Raw genomic sequence first — 16,899 nt, 5'->3', positions numbered from 1 at the left:
CTGATGTATTTTTTTTTCCTAAGCATTAAAGGTGAGTTCAGAACAGAGAAAGAAAATAGTCTAATATCTTACCTGATTCTCTGGCAAGGTATCTTGCCATTGCCAGACTTTGGTGAATGATAACTCCATCTACTTCCAGAATAGGGAGTTTGCCAAATGGGATAGCTTGGAGGAGAAAGTAAAAAAGGAAAAAAAAACAACCGAAAGTTAAATCATAACCATTAACAGTGGGAGTCTTTGACAGCTGCACTTTTACCACTCAGAGCGTATGCATTGTTATAGCATTTAACAGTTTCACAGTGTTTCTGTGGGCAAATGCGTGGACTAAAAATAAAAAAATAAGGGGTAAGGATGTAAACCAGATTGCAGTGTATGAAGGCATTGCATTTCCTATTCCCTAGCCTTGTGCTGAAGAGGCTGAATGTGCTCCTATACTTCCAGAATTCTTTATGTAGGGAAATTTTTCAGAGGAATATTACTTTTTCCTTCCCTGCTTTCCCCCCACCTCCAGGAGAGTGACCGCCAAGGTTAAGTAAAATAATACTGAAGACTTTGTAGTGCAGGATCCAGCTGGAGCGTGAAGTAAGAGGTTGGGTAAAGACTACAAGGTGCTTTTTCATTTTCACTTGTTTTAAATCCAGAAGCAGTGATTCAGGGAAGCATCTGCATTTCTGAACTTATATTGTGATGAGACATTTCATTTGACAGTCATCACTGAGACAAATATATCTTTCACACTGAACTGCAAATGCTAAGAAGGTAGTCGAATTTACTTGACTTGGCTTGCATTCAAAAAAATTTCCATCAATTGTGAGGAAGAAGCCTCCAGACTTCAAATATAGGGAAAGAAAAACTAAGCAGATGTCATGGATATCTGTGAGACAGTTTGAGATAAGAAATCAATCTTATTTTTCAGTTAATAATTTGGTAGTTATGTGAAAACTTGGAATTCTGTTTTGCTATGTTTTGGAGAAACATGATATCAAATGGGGCTGGAACCTTGGAGCAAAGATTAATCTGGGAAAAATGGTTGTGTTTAGGGCAGTGAGAATCTGCTTGTGGGAACCTGGTGCTGCTCACCAGAGGAGCTGTAAATCTCTGCATCTCAAAGGATGCTATTTTATAAATTCCAAGTATGTGACTGCAAGTGCTGATCATAGCTAAATGGTTTGTACCTGATTTTCACCTGGATTCCACTTCATGTAAATAAGATGTATATTCACCTTAAGAATTCCTTGTGATGTAAAAAGGCGGTAGTGAAAAAGTGAAAACACTGACTATTGGAAACATGAAAAGTGCTTTCAATCCCAGGAGAACTGCCTGTACAGGACAGCTAGAATGACACCTCCATTCCATGAGGATTTTTACTTCTTAGTGGAAGGGGCAAAATAGTGAAGCCTCATGCATTTGTAACTGTTTATCAAGGCAACTTCATAAATGGTGAACACTGCCACGTGGCTCTGTGGTTTAGCATGCAGTATGTGAATCACATTGGGTACGGGATTTAGATGTTAAATCTGCATCTGCAAAATGAATTTGGCAGTTGCACAAGACATACAGGACTTCTCTGTGCCTTCTTTTTTTTGCTGCATCTGAACACAGAACTCATGATACCTTTTTTTTTTTCTCAAGTTCAGCACACTGGGAAGTCAGTATAAATTTTGATGCTGATGACTAGCAGAAGCAAGAGACTCAATGAGCATTAGCTGCTGCCCCCCAGGGAGAAAGATTGCTCTGCTAGCTGTTATTGAAACAGTGATAAACTTGTTGCATAGAAAACTTCATATGTTTATTTTCTGGAGTGCAACAAGCACGAGCTGTGTAATAATATTTGCTTTTGCAGGATACCAGCACATCTGTCAGGCAGGCACAAGCAGAGGAATGAGAGTGCGTGTGACTCCTGGACATGCCAGCATGGCCAGGGGCCACCTTCAGATCCCCCCAGACCACACGGGGCTGTACACTAATGCCTGGCAACAGATAACAGGTAACTGTCCAAGTGCAGCCAGCTCAGGAGCAATATCAGCCACCCCTGAAGGAGTTAACCAGCCTGTTTTGGAGGCCCCAGGAGCAGTGCCATGGGGCTGATGCAGTTTTGGCCAGGTCAGTATGACTAAGCCAGTCTCTGTAGCAATAACTGTCAAAACACGCTGATCGCTGCTCAGGTTGGGAAATGGTGATTGCTTCATCTAGAAACCAAACAGACCATTTTCTGCTGTGTTTACATACAGGGGAAGTCTAAAAGTCCTGGCTTTGACTGATGTTTCACTGTGTGGGTCAGTACAAGAAAAATGGTTTCTTTGGATATCTTTTTTTTTTTTTTTTTTTTAAGAAGCCTTTGGTTACAGGGGAGGCATCTTTCTGACACTTGAGGAACACGGATTATGGTGTCTAAATCAGCTGGATGGTAGTCATTTCTCATATTCTGTTTCTCAGGGATCTGGTCATTTCTGAATTCAAGGGAACTGCTATTAATTCCTTGAAAATAGTGCCTACAAAGGTCTTCCTCCTCAGTGCTGAGCTATTTTCATTAAGACTTGGTTATTCTTCCCTGAAAAAGAAACTGAGTTTACAATTAAAAATGTACAAATATAGCTTTGTTTTGTGTACATACACTTTCCTGATGCATAATGCAATTGTAAAATTAATAAATGAGAGCAGATTTTATTGCATATTGTCCCTCAAGCCTTAAATATGCAAAGGATTTATGCTTTGATTCATAATGAGACTTGGGGGTTTTTTGTTAGGAGGCAGCGTATCTATTGCCATAGTAGATGTTCCTTTCTTATGCTATTTCATTTTTTCTTATAAAGAACAGGGAAAAAAATATGATTTGAAAATAAACAGGTTTTTTTTCTTGCTGATAGAGTGTATGTATATGAGTTACACTGACTTTTGTTGATTATTGAGTTAATAAGTTGTAAATGAGTGCAATTCTTAGAGATCTGAAGAAAGTACCCTTGTGATTTTTTTCATTTTAAAAATCTGTTGTTTCTTTTTATGTCCAGGGTATGCTATTCTTGCACACCAGAAAGTACGACAGATATTCAGGCAGTTTTACAGCTGAAGACAATAACAAGGAAAAGTCAAGGGGCAGAAAATATTTATAATACATCTCCTCGATATCTGAATAGATACAATGGCTTATAAAGTTGCATTTTAGGTCTGGAAAAATTTAGGGAAAAAAACCCAACTTTGCATTTGAAACGTTATTATCCAAAATTCATGGAATGACCAAAATTTTCAGGAACCCACAGTAAAGTATCTTTTTGCCTTTGTAACTTAAAAGAATAACTTCCTATATTGATTAATTCATAGCAAACCCAAGAAATTTTTTTGTATACATAAGTTTGGCTGTTATGGGCAGGAATGCATTCCCTGTGAAAATTGGAATCTTCCTTTTCCAACTGGAGAAGGTGATGGATTTGTGTCACACAGTTCATCCTAAGGAAGGATGCAAAAAGCCTTCACAGTGGATGGACGCAGTTGAATTGCTGGAGGCAAGGTCAGGGTTTGACAAATGACCTCAAAGTGGCCTCAGGACACCTTGCCTGTAGCAATAACCACGTCCAGACCATGTTCTCAGGGGCTCCAAATTACAGCAGAAACCTGTCTGTACATGGATTTAAGCAGTGTTACCCTTAGACTCATGGACACGGGTTTCTGTGCCTTACTTTGAGCCTTCTGTGGTGCTCTTGGCCCTACTCTGCTCATTGACATTATGTGTTCAAGGAGCCTTGGGGGATGCCCGAATTGCCTGTGTGTATAAACATTGTACTAAACCGGTAAAATGTTTCATGATTTTGGTGAAAGGCGTGGTTGATGCGACTCCAGATAAGCAGAGCACGGAGGTTGGTTCCTTCCAGGCTCCTACATTCGTTGAGGATGGGAAAAGCTGCTGTGTGAGAGGAATCTCATTTGGGTAGAGTCAGAGTCATGGGGGCACATCATGAAATGACACATATTGGGGAGCAATTATAAATGAACAGTTAAGCCAAAGCAGTGCAGACTGGAAGGATGTGCGTGTCACTTTGCTACTTTTCCTTTAACTCTGATCGGTTAGGGGGCTGTTTAGTGCTTATGTCAGTTTATACCCTTGTGTATCCATACGGATGTCCTTTCCATGTTTTTCAAAACAGTGTCGTCTTATAATGTTTCCAACTCCCACTTGAGCAAATAAATTTTAAGGAAAACCAGAAAAACCTATTGCTGTCATCATACAAACAGCGTCATTTCTCAGGCATGCACAAAATATGGCCTTGCCCTTTTAGTTCCCTCTTGCTTTGTTGCTTATCTGAAGTAGAAGGCGCTATAAATGCTTGTGTTGGTTTCCAAATTTACCTTGAAAACTCACTGAAAAGAGGAACAGGGTTTTTAAAAAACATCCTGTTTAAATAATTAAACCTGTAGTCTTCTTTAAATTGAACTTTTATCAGCAAATTCTTGCTTTTCCTGTTATGTCAGTTATTTATTGGTTTTTTTGCATTGCATTCTGACAGTCTTTACACTCACCCTCTGTCAAGGTTTTCTTCATGGTGAGTGTAAAGTCATCAGACTGATCTGCAGTCTCTCTTCTCATTTTAGGAAGGATTCACTGAAGTATCTGTGCCATGTTTAGAAATTGGATTAATTCCTTTCTATACCACTTTAATTTTGATTGGCTTTTAGGACTAGAACTGTGGTGTTTATATGTGTCTCTGTTGGATGCTAAGTTGGGGAGGTGAGGCTTGATGTGTGTTACAAGCAAGGGCATCTGTTTAATTTGTCTCCATCCCATAAAGTCCCTAAGAGCTGTGATAACAATTCCCATCCTGGCATGCCTATAGGTTCTCACTAGTGTTCAGGCCTTCATTTTGAACACACAAGCTCCTGACTCATCCTCCTGGGCACAACCCAGTGGATGGTGCTTGTGCGGGACTGTTTCTCTGTCAAGGGCAGGGAGGAGAAAGAGAACATAGAGCTGAGCAGTTTTGTCTAAGTCTGGTGTCTGGGCTGGTTGGCTGCTGGTGCTCTGCTGTGCTGTGCTTCTCACTGCTGTTCTCCCCTACACAGATAGTTTTTAATTTTCTCCTTCCCTTAGCTCTTTCTTCCTTTTCTGCTCATCTTAACTTCTTCATTATTATTCCTCTCCTCATTTCTGTTCTGTCCTTCCCACATTTATACTGACTTACCTCATCTTTGCTCCCAGTCACGAGTTCAGGTTCCCCCATTTCCCCTGAGCTGACCTGCTCTTCCACATGACTTGTCCTGCCCACCTTGTAGTCATCTATGGCTTTGATGCAAAGCAGCCTGTGTTTAGGCACTTGATTATTGCTCAAAAGCTGAATAATTAGTAGTTTTGCAATCAAGCAGCTTAGATTGGTTCAAAATTAAGGCAGCTGGATTGGTCAAATATGGGGGAAAATAAAAGTCACAGTCATGCTCCTTTACTACTATATCTGTGTCAAAATAAGTTCTTCTTTGCCTTGAAAACTAACCATAACAACTTTTCTTTTCCATTCATATTTAAATTCGGTCATGAGAAACAAATATATGAGACACTTTGCATCTTGTAATAAGAAATATATGAACAATGTATTTTTCGTAAGGCTGGCAGAGGAGCAAGACCCCTGGGAAGTGGTTGGCCTGGAGCTGGGGATATCCAGAATCTGTTGCTTTTGGAAAGGGAAGACCAGCAGGATGCTTTGATTAACCTCAGCCTAGGTTTAGTGCTGTAGCTATTACAACTCATATTCTCCTTGAAAGTGCTTGCTAAGCCCTACTTTTTACCCAGAGATAGCTATTTGTACATCTTAGCTAGGGGTACATAGCAAGTCACTCAGCATGCAGAACAACTACTCCCCTGGGGAATTCTTGCCTGCAGTTAGGTGCTTCTCAAGATTTATCTATTATCTTAGAAGTATTTTCAATACAATTAGTCTATCAAGTTTCCTAAGGACCTTTCAAGCACCATTCTACCCCTCCCAGTTTATGGGATGTTTACAGCCATCAGTGCAATGGGAGCATCCTTTGCTATGATGATAAAGTCTGTGTTATTGCTATTGCTTCAAATTCCTTGAGGGAGCCACAGATCAAAAGCTGTTACTCCCTGCCAGCCCAATATGTCAAGGCAATGGTAACTGTACCATTACAGTGGATTTTCTGCTATGTCATGACTTATGTCAGTGCAATGATGCTTTTTGTGAGGAGCCCACTATATAGAAATACAGATCTTGAACAGGTCTGTTACAGATCTTGAACTGACTACCCTTTAAATAGTGGCATGGTCAAGTTGAAGTCTGTTCAAAAGGAAATGTACAACATGAGTTTGCTTACTTATTTAAATAATTATTACTTATTTAAATAATATTACTTATTTAAATAATTATTGACCCATATAGAGTGAAGGGTTATGGAAATCTGCTACTTGATATTTGTCTGTTTTTTTTAGATTCTGTGCTAAAGCTGGACACTAATAATACTTATACACTGGTTTGCTTAGGAGTGCTTATATTATAAACTACAGTCCTTGCCTGAAATCAGCAGCTGGAAATTTTGCCAAAGATGATCTGATTAGAGTCAGAAGGGAAAAAAAGAAATGTTGAGTTATAGAAATTTTAATTTCAGATTGTATAAGGCAAATAACATAACTTCTTATGTTATAATATACCTTGCTTTTCTACAGGAAAAAAGCACCACTTAGATGTAAACAAAATCAAGTGGGACAGTATTTCCAGGAGGGAGGGCTTATTTATTTACCTGAAGGTATGTTAAGACTACAGCTTCCTGGTGGAAGCCACATGAAAAATGCCAAAACAAACAACAAACCTCACCACACTCTTCAGTTCAGGTCAAAAATTAAACTTGCGTCAGCCCCAAGTCTGCTTTCTAAATGGCCTTTCTGAACATAAATCTCAAAGCACGAATTTTCCCGTCAATTTTACAAAACTCTTTTCTTCAGAATAATGATGACAGTTTCTGGTTTATATGGTATGATGCTTTGGCTGGGTTGGTATTTGTTTGCAAAACCTTACTTTAATTTGTGAGAACTGCTGAAGCAAACCTATCCTCTCAGATCTCAGTCAGAGACCTGACTCCTTGTGCTCTTACACAAACTTGAATTCTTCAATTTGTTCCTCAGTAGCTTAAGAAACCTGAAGTGCTCTTCTTGTCCAAACTTCTTCCTTAAGTATTTTTCTGTTTATCTTGCTTCATCATACTTGAGGCTTTTAAAAAAAGAGACATCAGGTTGTACTTGTAGACTGCAGTCAAAACTGGTTCCAGATCTTTCAGAGGCAAGGGGTAAAGACAAAGATGGGTATGCAACCAAGCATAGCAATTTGTCTGATATTTATTAATCTCACCTCAATATACAATTAAGTAATTAGTTCAATTAATTGGACCAATTTTAATAACTTTTGAGGGCTGCAAAATAAGGAGTGTACCAAATTGCTATTACATTAACTGCTAATGCAACAAATGCAGCTGTAATTCCCTTTATAGTTGCTAAACACTGACCACACTCTGGTTTTCACCAGGATATGACTGGCTGAAATCTGCCACTTTTTTTGTTTCTCAGGTAGACTCAGTTCAGGAAAAATAGGGGGGGAAAAATCCTGAGCTTTATAAGACAGATCTGAATACAGAATACAAGTGACAGTAGCATAGAAGAATTCTCAGCAGAGTGAACTGTGCATTTGTTTTTGCAATGAGTTTGATGGATCCCCTCATTTTCATACTTATTTTTGAACACAGCAGCAACTGAACTTTTTTTGGCAAGGATCCAGTTACCTGGTGCTTTTTCCTCCTTAATCCATGCCTCAGCTGAGGCACATCTTGAAAATTCAGGATACCAGAGAATGCAAGGCTGGTTTTTCATATGGCAAATGCTGCATCTGTGCTGTACAACCTAGTCCCTAGCCAGGAGGCAACCATTTCTTGTGCTGAGTCACAGCCTGCAAAGTTAGGCTTTAAGTACCTGGGGCAGAATGGGGCCCTGGCTATTGGTCTTGTTGAACAGTGTAAGGCTGTTTACTCCAAAGCCCTGTTGCTACCTTTAATTCAGAATGATTTGCCTGTGGGAGAATACTTTGTCTGGAAATACCATGAGTAACTATGAGAAATACTATTGCTTCAAAAAGGAGGAGGTGGTTATCAGTTACATGATCTCCAGACAATTTCCTTAGCAGCATTACATTTTTATACATACAAGAAACCTTTACGCTAGTTGGCAAACCTCTTAATTGCATGTTGTCTGTAATGTGGATGTCAGCGGTGGTAGATGGCACCATTCCATTGGTGCCTGAACTAGGATTCAGGGAGCCTTCCAGAGCAGAAGTTTAGTATCCTGGCATAAGATGTAATAGCACTTACAGATGTGCATCCAACTATTTCTTTGTAGGTGTATGTTTTCCTGGTCAATTAGCACAGTGCATTCCAGTTCCCATCCTCTAACTAACTGGGTTTCTACAGAAGTCTGAAATTCAAAGAACTCTTAGGCCAGCATAAATTTTACACAGCTGATTTCACAAATCTGAGAGCAGCAGCCCCCACATTTAACTAAACTTCTTATCTGCTTTGGAATTTCTTCCAGGATCAATCATAGAGGCTGCTGGAAAAAGCCATTATGCAGAGAAAAAGAAAAATCTTAATTAACCCTTGGTAAACCTGCTAGCAAATTTTTGCATCACAGAAAGGGAAACAAAGACAACCTATGGTTAAATAACTTAACCACCATTTGATAATGCAGCAGATACAGTTACAAACTGTATAGTTTAGGATTCCTAGGGTGCCTCTGCTCCCACTGTTTTGGTGGTAATGGTGCTGCAGCTGGGCTTACACTGTAGTGAACAAGTACTGTACACATAAAGCTTCACTGGGAGGTTCATGATGTGAGTGCTGAAGAAAAGCATGGGAAGAGTTTTGCTGCACTGTTTCTTGCGCTGGCTCAGACACTGGGAACATCAACAACATTCAAAGAGAGGCACAATGCTTTTACCTTGTCTGATAGATCTGCTATTAGAACATCTTGTCCTGGGATATAAATGCCTCTGTAGCCTTTAACTAACTGATTATGCTTTGTCTTTTTAATTTGTCTTAAAAATAAGTATGCAAGATTCTACATAAAATTATACTTTACTTATATTCTCAACTTTGTTTCAGGACATTAGTGAGTGTGCATACATGTGAATATGTATGAAAGGCCTATGCAGAGCTTTCCTCAGGTCATCTGAATTCTTAATCTCACTTTTACCCTCTACCCTGCTTCCCTGAGAATTATAGTGGGAGAGAAATAAGCTATACCACATGTCAACAGGCTTAAGCTCTTATAAAGAAAAGGTTTCCAAAGTCAGTCATGCCTAACTGAAAACAGTACATTTCCACTGTGGATAGTTTACCAGTGTTTTCTAGGTTTGAGCACCACAGAAGGGTTCAGATGCCACTTGGAGAACAGTGGTGCTTGAGTGTTTGTTGTTCAAGTCACTGCAAACAGCAGAAACCAAATTTAACTGGACCCTACAAGAATTTGGTAGCCTGCTGGCTGGGCTTATTAAATGGTGTGAAAGTCTATCAACAAACATTGTTTAATTAGTAGAAATCACCTTGTGCATTCGTTGTGCCTTTTCCCCAAACTAAAGGCATTATCCTTCATTCTGGATGTGAAAAATCATAGCCCATGTAGCAAAACACAGGCCTAATCCACAAAATGAAAACACAGATTTCTCTGATTTCACACCCTCAGTCTTCAAACTCAAGATCTGTTTCAATTGAACTAAGGGTAATTTAATAAACAGAAATAACAAATACCTTTAATAGCTGAAAAGAGGTTACTTTAACTAAAAAGCATGAAATGGATGGGGTACAATAGCCTGCAGGGTACTCTGAGGCTGGTAGGGGTTGTTCAAAGGAACAGTTATTTTCTAGCATTTCTTTTGATCCTTTTCTTTTTTTCTTTGCTTTATCAACTGATTTCTTGTGTTTTCTCTTGTCACTTTCCCTCTCTGAAAACCTTTCTGGTTACCAAGGAGTGTTCTTCCTGACACTTCTTTCCAGCTTGGCTTTCTAAAACCCAGTGTGGAGGCTGAGGTGTGGTCCTTGAGACCAAATTCTCCAAAGAAACTGAGAAGACCAGCACTCATTTAGCTATCTTTAGGTAGACAAAATCTATACTGAATTGATAAGGAGTATAAGCCCAGCTGGATGACAGTGAGTAAGTCATTTTAGATTGTCTGAAGGTTTGGATCCAGATTTCTGCATCAGGAATGACATTTTGGCTGTCTCGCCATACAATTCCCATAGGCTTAATTAAAACCAGAAAAGAAGTGTATTTCTGCTCATGAAACATACAGATACCTCTTAAATTGCTTTGCTTTTTGACAGCATTTCTAGCGGAGTTTTGGATGTAAGAACCCGTGCTACTTACTTGGTTTGATTTTGGGCCAGTCTGCTGCTTCTATTCTGTGGTCTTCATACTTCTTGCCCGAGTAGGCAAACAGGTAGCGGCTGATTTCTGCTCGCCCTCGCAGGTTGAAGTAAGTCAGCTTGTACTGTGACATGTTGGCTCCCTGGGAGGGGAGACACCGAGTGGCTTTAGACGGGAGTAACTCAACTCCTTTTTACAGAAGCACTCCTTACGCTTGTTTTCAAAAGACATTGCTTGTACAATGCAAAGGAAATATTACACCAAGCCATGGTGTGTTGTACTTTGTAATCATTGCATTACCCACACCTTTTTGTTCTGCATTTCTCATCCACAGCATGCAGACGTGCACAGTGACAGCTGAACCTGCAGTTCCTCCTTATGGATCTCTAGAAAGATGGCTTGATTTTTTTACAGACATATAAGGAATTTTCAGCTTTCGCTTATTTTTCTTATGACTCCAAACTCAGGCCATTTTTATAAAGTGGTTTTTTTCAGAGTGCAAATCTAAAATCATATACTGTAGCAGAAAAATTGCTGTCTCGAGCAGCAATTTTGTTCAAGTGTGCCCTGCTCAGTCCCTGTTGTTTATGGAGACCTTCATCCAAGGCCAAATAATGAGAATTGATAAACTGTTGTGGTTTTTCTCATTAATTAGTACCTTAGTTGTGTAGGTAGTTGACCAAAATTATTTTAGATGGAAATATTGCTATGGAAACCAGTCTACAGTGTTATTTTGAGTGAATCATCACCGAATTTCCAGTTTCTTGTACAGAAGCCAAGAGAAAATTTGAAATTACTTTGTTAGGTTTTCATGAGGTTTGGTTTTTTTTACTTCAGTTTAGTTAGACTGTTACTTCGTGTAACAGGAAGGTTCTATTTGTTTTTAAGTGTAACAGGCAGCAAAAGAAAGTATCTGGGAGTTTGATTGTACAGCAAGAATGGTTCAGGAAAGGTGAACATATAAGGTTGTTTTAAATCAAAAGTAAGCGTTTAAATTCTGCACACACTTTAATAAGAGAGAACTATGAGCTCAGCTGAGGTTTAAATGTGCTGGGGAAAGGATAGTAAAACAACCATCTGTCTCCTCACCCAAAGCAAAAACCTTTCTCCTTTAGGCCTTAAAGTAACCTTTGCATGTCATTTACCATTCTTTTATATCCATCAGAGTGCTAGTAAGATAGCATGCAACACAGATAACCTGCACTAGGACAGGAAGGGAACTCTTCCTTTTTTAGTGAGTGAATGCTACTGTATAACCTTGCAATAGAAACAACCAAGTGTTTAGTCATCTTCCCTTGAAAACATGCTTGAAGGCAGATGTGTCATCAGCTTTGGCTTTAGAAGGAAAATCTCCTTGCTCAGGAGGAGAAAGCTTGCCATTAACTCACATTGAAAGGAGCAAATTACTTTTGCCGCTTGCTCCTCAAAAGTCAAAACATCTACTTTCTCTCCTCAGAGTAACAAAAGCAGGAAAAAAAATCATACCAAAAGTGAAAGTTATCTGTTCCCCTACAACCCACAGCAGGCTTGGAAGAGATTATTAGTAAAAGGAGACCTTTCACATCTGATGGCCCAGTAGAGAAGCCAGAACAGAGACAGAGAGTTGCTAATGGAGATATCTACAAGTGCTTCAAAACAAAGACACCACTATAATTATTGTTTTTTAAGTCAACTGCTTTCCATTTGCACTGTGTAAAAGAGGGACGCTGCAGGCAAAATTAGTTGCATGGTTTAGGTAAGTGCCAACAGTATATTTTCAGATTTTGTGCCCAGATTTATTACTTTTTATGCTTTATTATGCTTATATAATATTATACTATATTTATGCAGGATGAGTTTGGATTATAGGTTTACAAAGTCAAAGTAAGAAGAGAGAATGAGATTGTGGGGGTTTTTTTCTTCTCATTTGTCCCTGCTTCTGATTTGGTGTGGTCACTTGAGAGCAAGGAATGGCATTTTAAAATGAAGATGTGTTATCTGAGATTCAAATTAGACATGACAGCGATTTGGGAGTAAAAGGGGAAAAAAGCCCATTTGATTCTTTTCAGGTTTTTTAGAGGCAAGCAAATACTGCTGATTCAGTCTACATTTGCAGAAGATACAACCTTTAACATACAAAATCCAGCGTCTGCTTCCCTTCTTTAGGTGTGTCTACAGAGCTTTTTTCATAAACATCCGTAGCAGTTCCAGTGCCCTGGACTTATTACACCACTCACACATGGCTGCAGTATCTTGGCTACCTCTGGCCCACTTAGCCCTGTGTTAGCAAAAAGTTGTTGGCAGCTGTAAGGCTTTTAAAAGCACAGAATCATAGATTTTAAGGTACAACCATGAGGAAGGGAGTAGACAGCTGTATACAGAACAGGCTGGAGATGACTGAGGCCTAACATTTCTGTAGGTGAGTGTGTTGAAAGAGTCTAATTCCTACTGTGGGAGAACTTTGTATACAAAGACTTGTCTATTCAGGAGTAGTGAGATGATATAAAGAAACAGGAATTTTGGCTGAAGATCAGGAAGTCTCTCTGGACTTTATAGTAGATTGTGGAATATTCTGGTCTGTCAAGGAAGCAGTGGAAACTATTGTTTGAATTGTCTGAAGCAAAGCTAAACAAATTTCTAATGAACACACCGTAAGGAGTAATCAAATATTTGTAGTGGTGATGCACTTTGAAGCTTATGAATTTTTTTCCATCCATGAACCACAAAAAAAACCAAAACAAAACCAATCCTACAAAGAGTTTACTAAAAATACTTGACATTTTAAAAGCCTTTATAGCTTTATTGTAAGCATGTTTTTGTAAATGTTTGTAGGTTTTATTTTTTATTTGTATTTATTGTGAAATGTCAGGAGTAGTGCTTCCTAAACAATTACAGACAAGCTTCTAAATGAAAGAAAAGGTAGTGTTCAGAATAGCTTTTTGTCAAACATACAAAGTAAGTTGGGTTTGGGTTTTTTCCCTTGTCCTCCTTTACCTCATTTTCACAGTGTGTTTTGTAAAGGAGTGGATCATAAGAAACAAATTAAAACCATTCAAAAAACATACAGAATTATTGAATAATTGAAAAATGTCATTTCCAGAGGAAAAAGGTCTATTCAAGGTCTTTGAGCTCATGCTCTGGGGTTGAGGTTTGTTTTGTGGTTGGTTTTTTCTTTTTTTTTTGGCGAGGGGAAGCAGTAAAATCTTTAAAACTATTTAAAATTATTTCTCTTTTTTTAGGCTAGTCATGGCTTAAAAATACTGGAAGATGTTGGTGATGGGTGGACCTCAGTGCCCAGACTTGCAGGCATTTATCCACCTGCTTAGCACTATTAAATCTCTTCAGGTGAGTTCGCTGCAAAGCCAAGTCTGTATAAATGCAGAAGGGGGCTGATTTACCTTTCACCAATAAACCTGCCATCTAAGCAGTGTTTCTTCACTTTCTAACTGATGAATGCACAGCTGGGATGCCCCTGTACACCTCCCCTGCCGTACACTGGCAGCATTTCAGTCCCAGTTCTATCGCATACAGCTTTCAAAGCTGTGAACTCAGTTGGTTTAAATTCACTATTAAATTAGCTTTAATACTTTAAAGTTGTTGACCCGCTTAGCTGATTTTCTAACTTTCCTCTGTGACTTTCTGAAAGCCAGCTTAACTGGCTTTAACATACCTTTAAACTGAAGATTAGTGGATCTCATGATTAAATTCAACTGTTGGAGCCACTCAGTGACAAAATCAAATGGGAAGTCTGAGAGAAGGTCAAATATGTGTAAAAGGTGGCATCCTCTGTGTTACTCATGAGTGAAAATTCAGGGTGGAGTTACAAGTGTCTAAGACACCTTAGGACAGATTTCAAATAATTTAAAACTGTTCGTGGCTTTATGGAGATACTGTATTACCTGATGAACTTGAGATGCTTTTATTCCAGTTGAAGCAGAACTGAATAATCAATTTGAAAACTTCAAGCAAGATTAGAGTGTAAAAACTGAGCCCAGGAAGAAATCAGTGTCATTCTCTGAGAAGTAAAATGCTGAGCTCCAGATAGCATTAGTAGAACAGAGAAAAAGTGCTGGCAGAATGAAAACTGCTCAGGATGAGTTTCAGGTGTGTGCCCCGTGCAACCCAGCACAGGCAGCCTCTGCTATCCAGAATTTGATTGTATGCCCAGCCTAAGCTGCTGCCTTATAAGTTTAAGCACCAAAACTCTGCTGGACTTAGTAGAGGAGCAGTGTTTCCTCTCTGTTCTGGAAAATCCAGCCCTTAAGGAAATGTTCTTCAGTTAATAACAGACACCTGGATTCAGATACTCAGTATGTGAATTCATAAAAATAATGAAAAAAAATCCCAAAACAAAACAAACAAACAAATAAAAAAACCCCAACAACCAAAGGCTGCACTTAATTACGTTTTCTTGTATAAGGTTATTAGTATTTGAGGTGACAAACAGGAGAGAACTTTCCCCGAGCTGGGGCCGGAGGGAGAGAAACCAGCTAAGTTGAGCTATGTGTTCACATCCACCCATAGTCTGACAAAGAACTTGTGGTGCAAAGTCCCCTTTAATTGTAATTTGCATGGCAAGAAATTAAGGGTTTTCATGCCTTAAGGTTTCATCATTGTTAGCGGATGTAAAAAAGCCCAGCTGTTCCCTTTAGCAAGTAAGACCAGCAGGATTGGTTAAGGTTCATCTGGGTGCTTCTAAAAATTTGGACTCTATTTGCCTGGAAGAGATGATGCATTGCCCTGTATTTATATTTATTTAACATGAGGGTTCTTCATTAATTTAGGAGTCACTGATGGAAAGCATTGAAGTTAGCACCTGACACAATGCTGCCCTGGCCGTGGGCCTGCCAAAGAGGGGAAGCTGGAGGTCTCAGCTGCCAAGTGTCATCATCCTCTCTTGAACTGCAACCAGCCCATGATGATGACTCAGTAGTGATGACTCAGTCAATGGATACCTTTATTGTATTGTAAGATTATTTTACTGTTTCTTTTATTGTAAGATTAAGCTGTTATATCAATTTGAATTGTTTGAGTTGCTGGAACTGATTATGTATTCCATTTTCATTATTTTATAGGATGAAAATATAACAACAAATCAGCTTCCACTCACGTAAGCCTACAGGTATCTTTCTGCCAAGAAACATCTTGCTTTATGAAATGTGAAATGGAGTTTGTGCCCTCTCTAAGCACTAAACTAGCTAAAGGTGAAAAGTTTCATGGACTTTTTTTTTTTTAGTGCTGTTTTCAAAACATTTTCTGCTTCCTTATGAGATGTTTCTGCAAAGTTGTCCTGAAAACCAAATGAGTAGGTTTGGAAGAGATGCAGACACAACTGCCTGATTTGGGTATCCTACTGGGGCGGAGGGGGCATTGCAATTTCACCCAATTCAGACATTAACTCATATATTTCTGTGATGTCCTAGATGTACAGTTTGAAGTCTTATAACCAGTATCAGCTGAATATTTTCCATTAATGGTAACACTGGGATTTCAGAGGGAAAACTATTCCCTCTCTTCCTTACTCCCAGTGACAGGGCCAAGCAGTGCTAATGTCAATCAAGAAACTCAATTTAGAAAAGAAAAAGAGAGGAGCTTGCTGGATCTATGCCTGTATATACAGACAAAAGAGTCTTTACGCATCGAAGGAGAGATTTTCTGTAGATTATTATCCAGGAGTGACCTATCTACGAATAAAACATGGATTTTTGGTCCTGATCCTTAGGGGTTGGGGAGGGTTGTGTTACTTACAGAGTACAAAAAAAGATTTTTTTAACCAGGAAAGTGACTTAGTCTGCCTTGTTTCACCTCAGAAACACTAGGAATATTAAGTTCAATTTTGCCTGTCTTGCTTAGTGTCCTTCTCATTTACGTGAAATCCTCACCCCTGTAATTTGAGAGCTGAGCATTAAAGCAGCTTTCTCCCTTCTCAATTTTAAAAAAAATTGCCTGTCGGAGTCTTTCTGCCTTCGTTTTTTTTAAATTTTCAGATTTCAGAGGAAGGAACCAGAGAGACAAGACTCAAATAATTACTGTAGAAGGCAAGTAAAGAAAAGCTTCCACAGCTATAACTTTATAAAATGCACTTTGCAGTTTTAGCAAGGTAGGAAAGATAGAAAGTGGCCATGTGCATCACTTTTTCCCTTTTATCTAACCAACCTAACATAATGGGTTTTGGGAAAGGCCTGTTTGGTTACGTTTTCCTGTTTGAGCAATGCTGAAAAGGCAGGAGCCAGCTGGGAAGCAGCCTTGCCCTGCCTGCAGACGTGGTGCTGCTCTACTTCTGGCTGCTGATCAAATTGGTTTCTGCAGAAATACCTTCAATTTTTTCCCTTGGTGAAAAGTTATTCTATATATTCATATTTTCTGTCTAAATTTTGAGCTGAAAGTACAAAGAGAAATAGTGATGTATTGATCCTTTTTGGAGTGGAAAGTTTGATGCAGAGAAATTGGCTCATGCCGGCAAGAATCAGCCATGGGATGGTCATTGGTCACTTTCTCACTCCTCATTTTTGAGGAAG

The 16,899-nt window shown here is 39.0% G+C and overlaps 1 protein-coding gene across 2 annotated transcripts in view; it reads right to left on the bottom strand.

The window, feature by feature from the left end:
- The window catches only part of HPGDS (hematopoietic prostaglandin D synthase), a 29,270-nt gene that overhangs the window by 7,071 nt on the left and 5,300 nt on the right, over nt 1-16,899 (bottom strand). For both annotated transcript variants that reach the window (XM_027706548.1, XM_027706549.1), the window contains 2 exons: nt 10,403-10,544; nt 73-165 (listed from right to left, as the gene is read on the bottom strand). In XM_027706548.1, the coding sequence (XP_027562349.1) occupies nt 73-165; nt 10,403-10,535 (226 nt within the window). In that variant the 5' untranslated portion in view covers nt 10,536-10,544. The remainder of the gene's footprint in view (nt 1-72; nt 166-10,402; nt 10,545-16,899) is intronic.

Source organism: Neopelma chrysocephalum, unplaced genomic scaffold, assembly GCF_003984885.1.
Source record: "Neopelma chrysocephalum unplaced genomic scaffold, ASM398488v2 Primary Assembly neopelma1_382, whole genome shotgun sequence".
Taxonomy (NCBI): Eukaryota; Metazoa; Chordata; class Aves; order Passeriformes; family Pipridae; genus Neopelma; species Neopelma chrysocephalum.
Note: the sequence above shows the minus strand (reverse complement) of the source record. Positions and strands in the feature narration are given on the sequence as shown.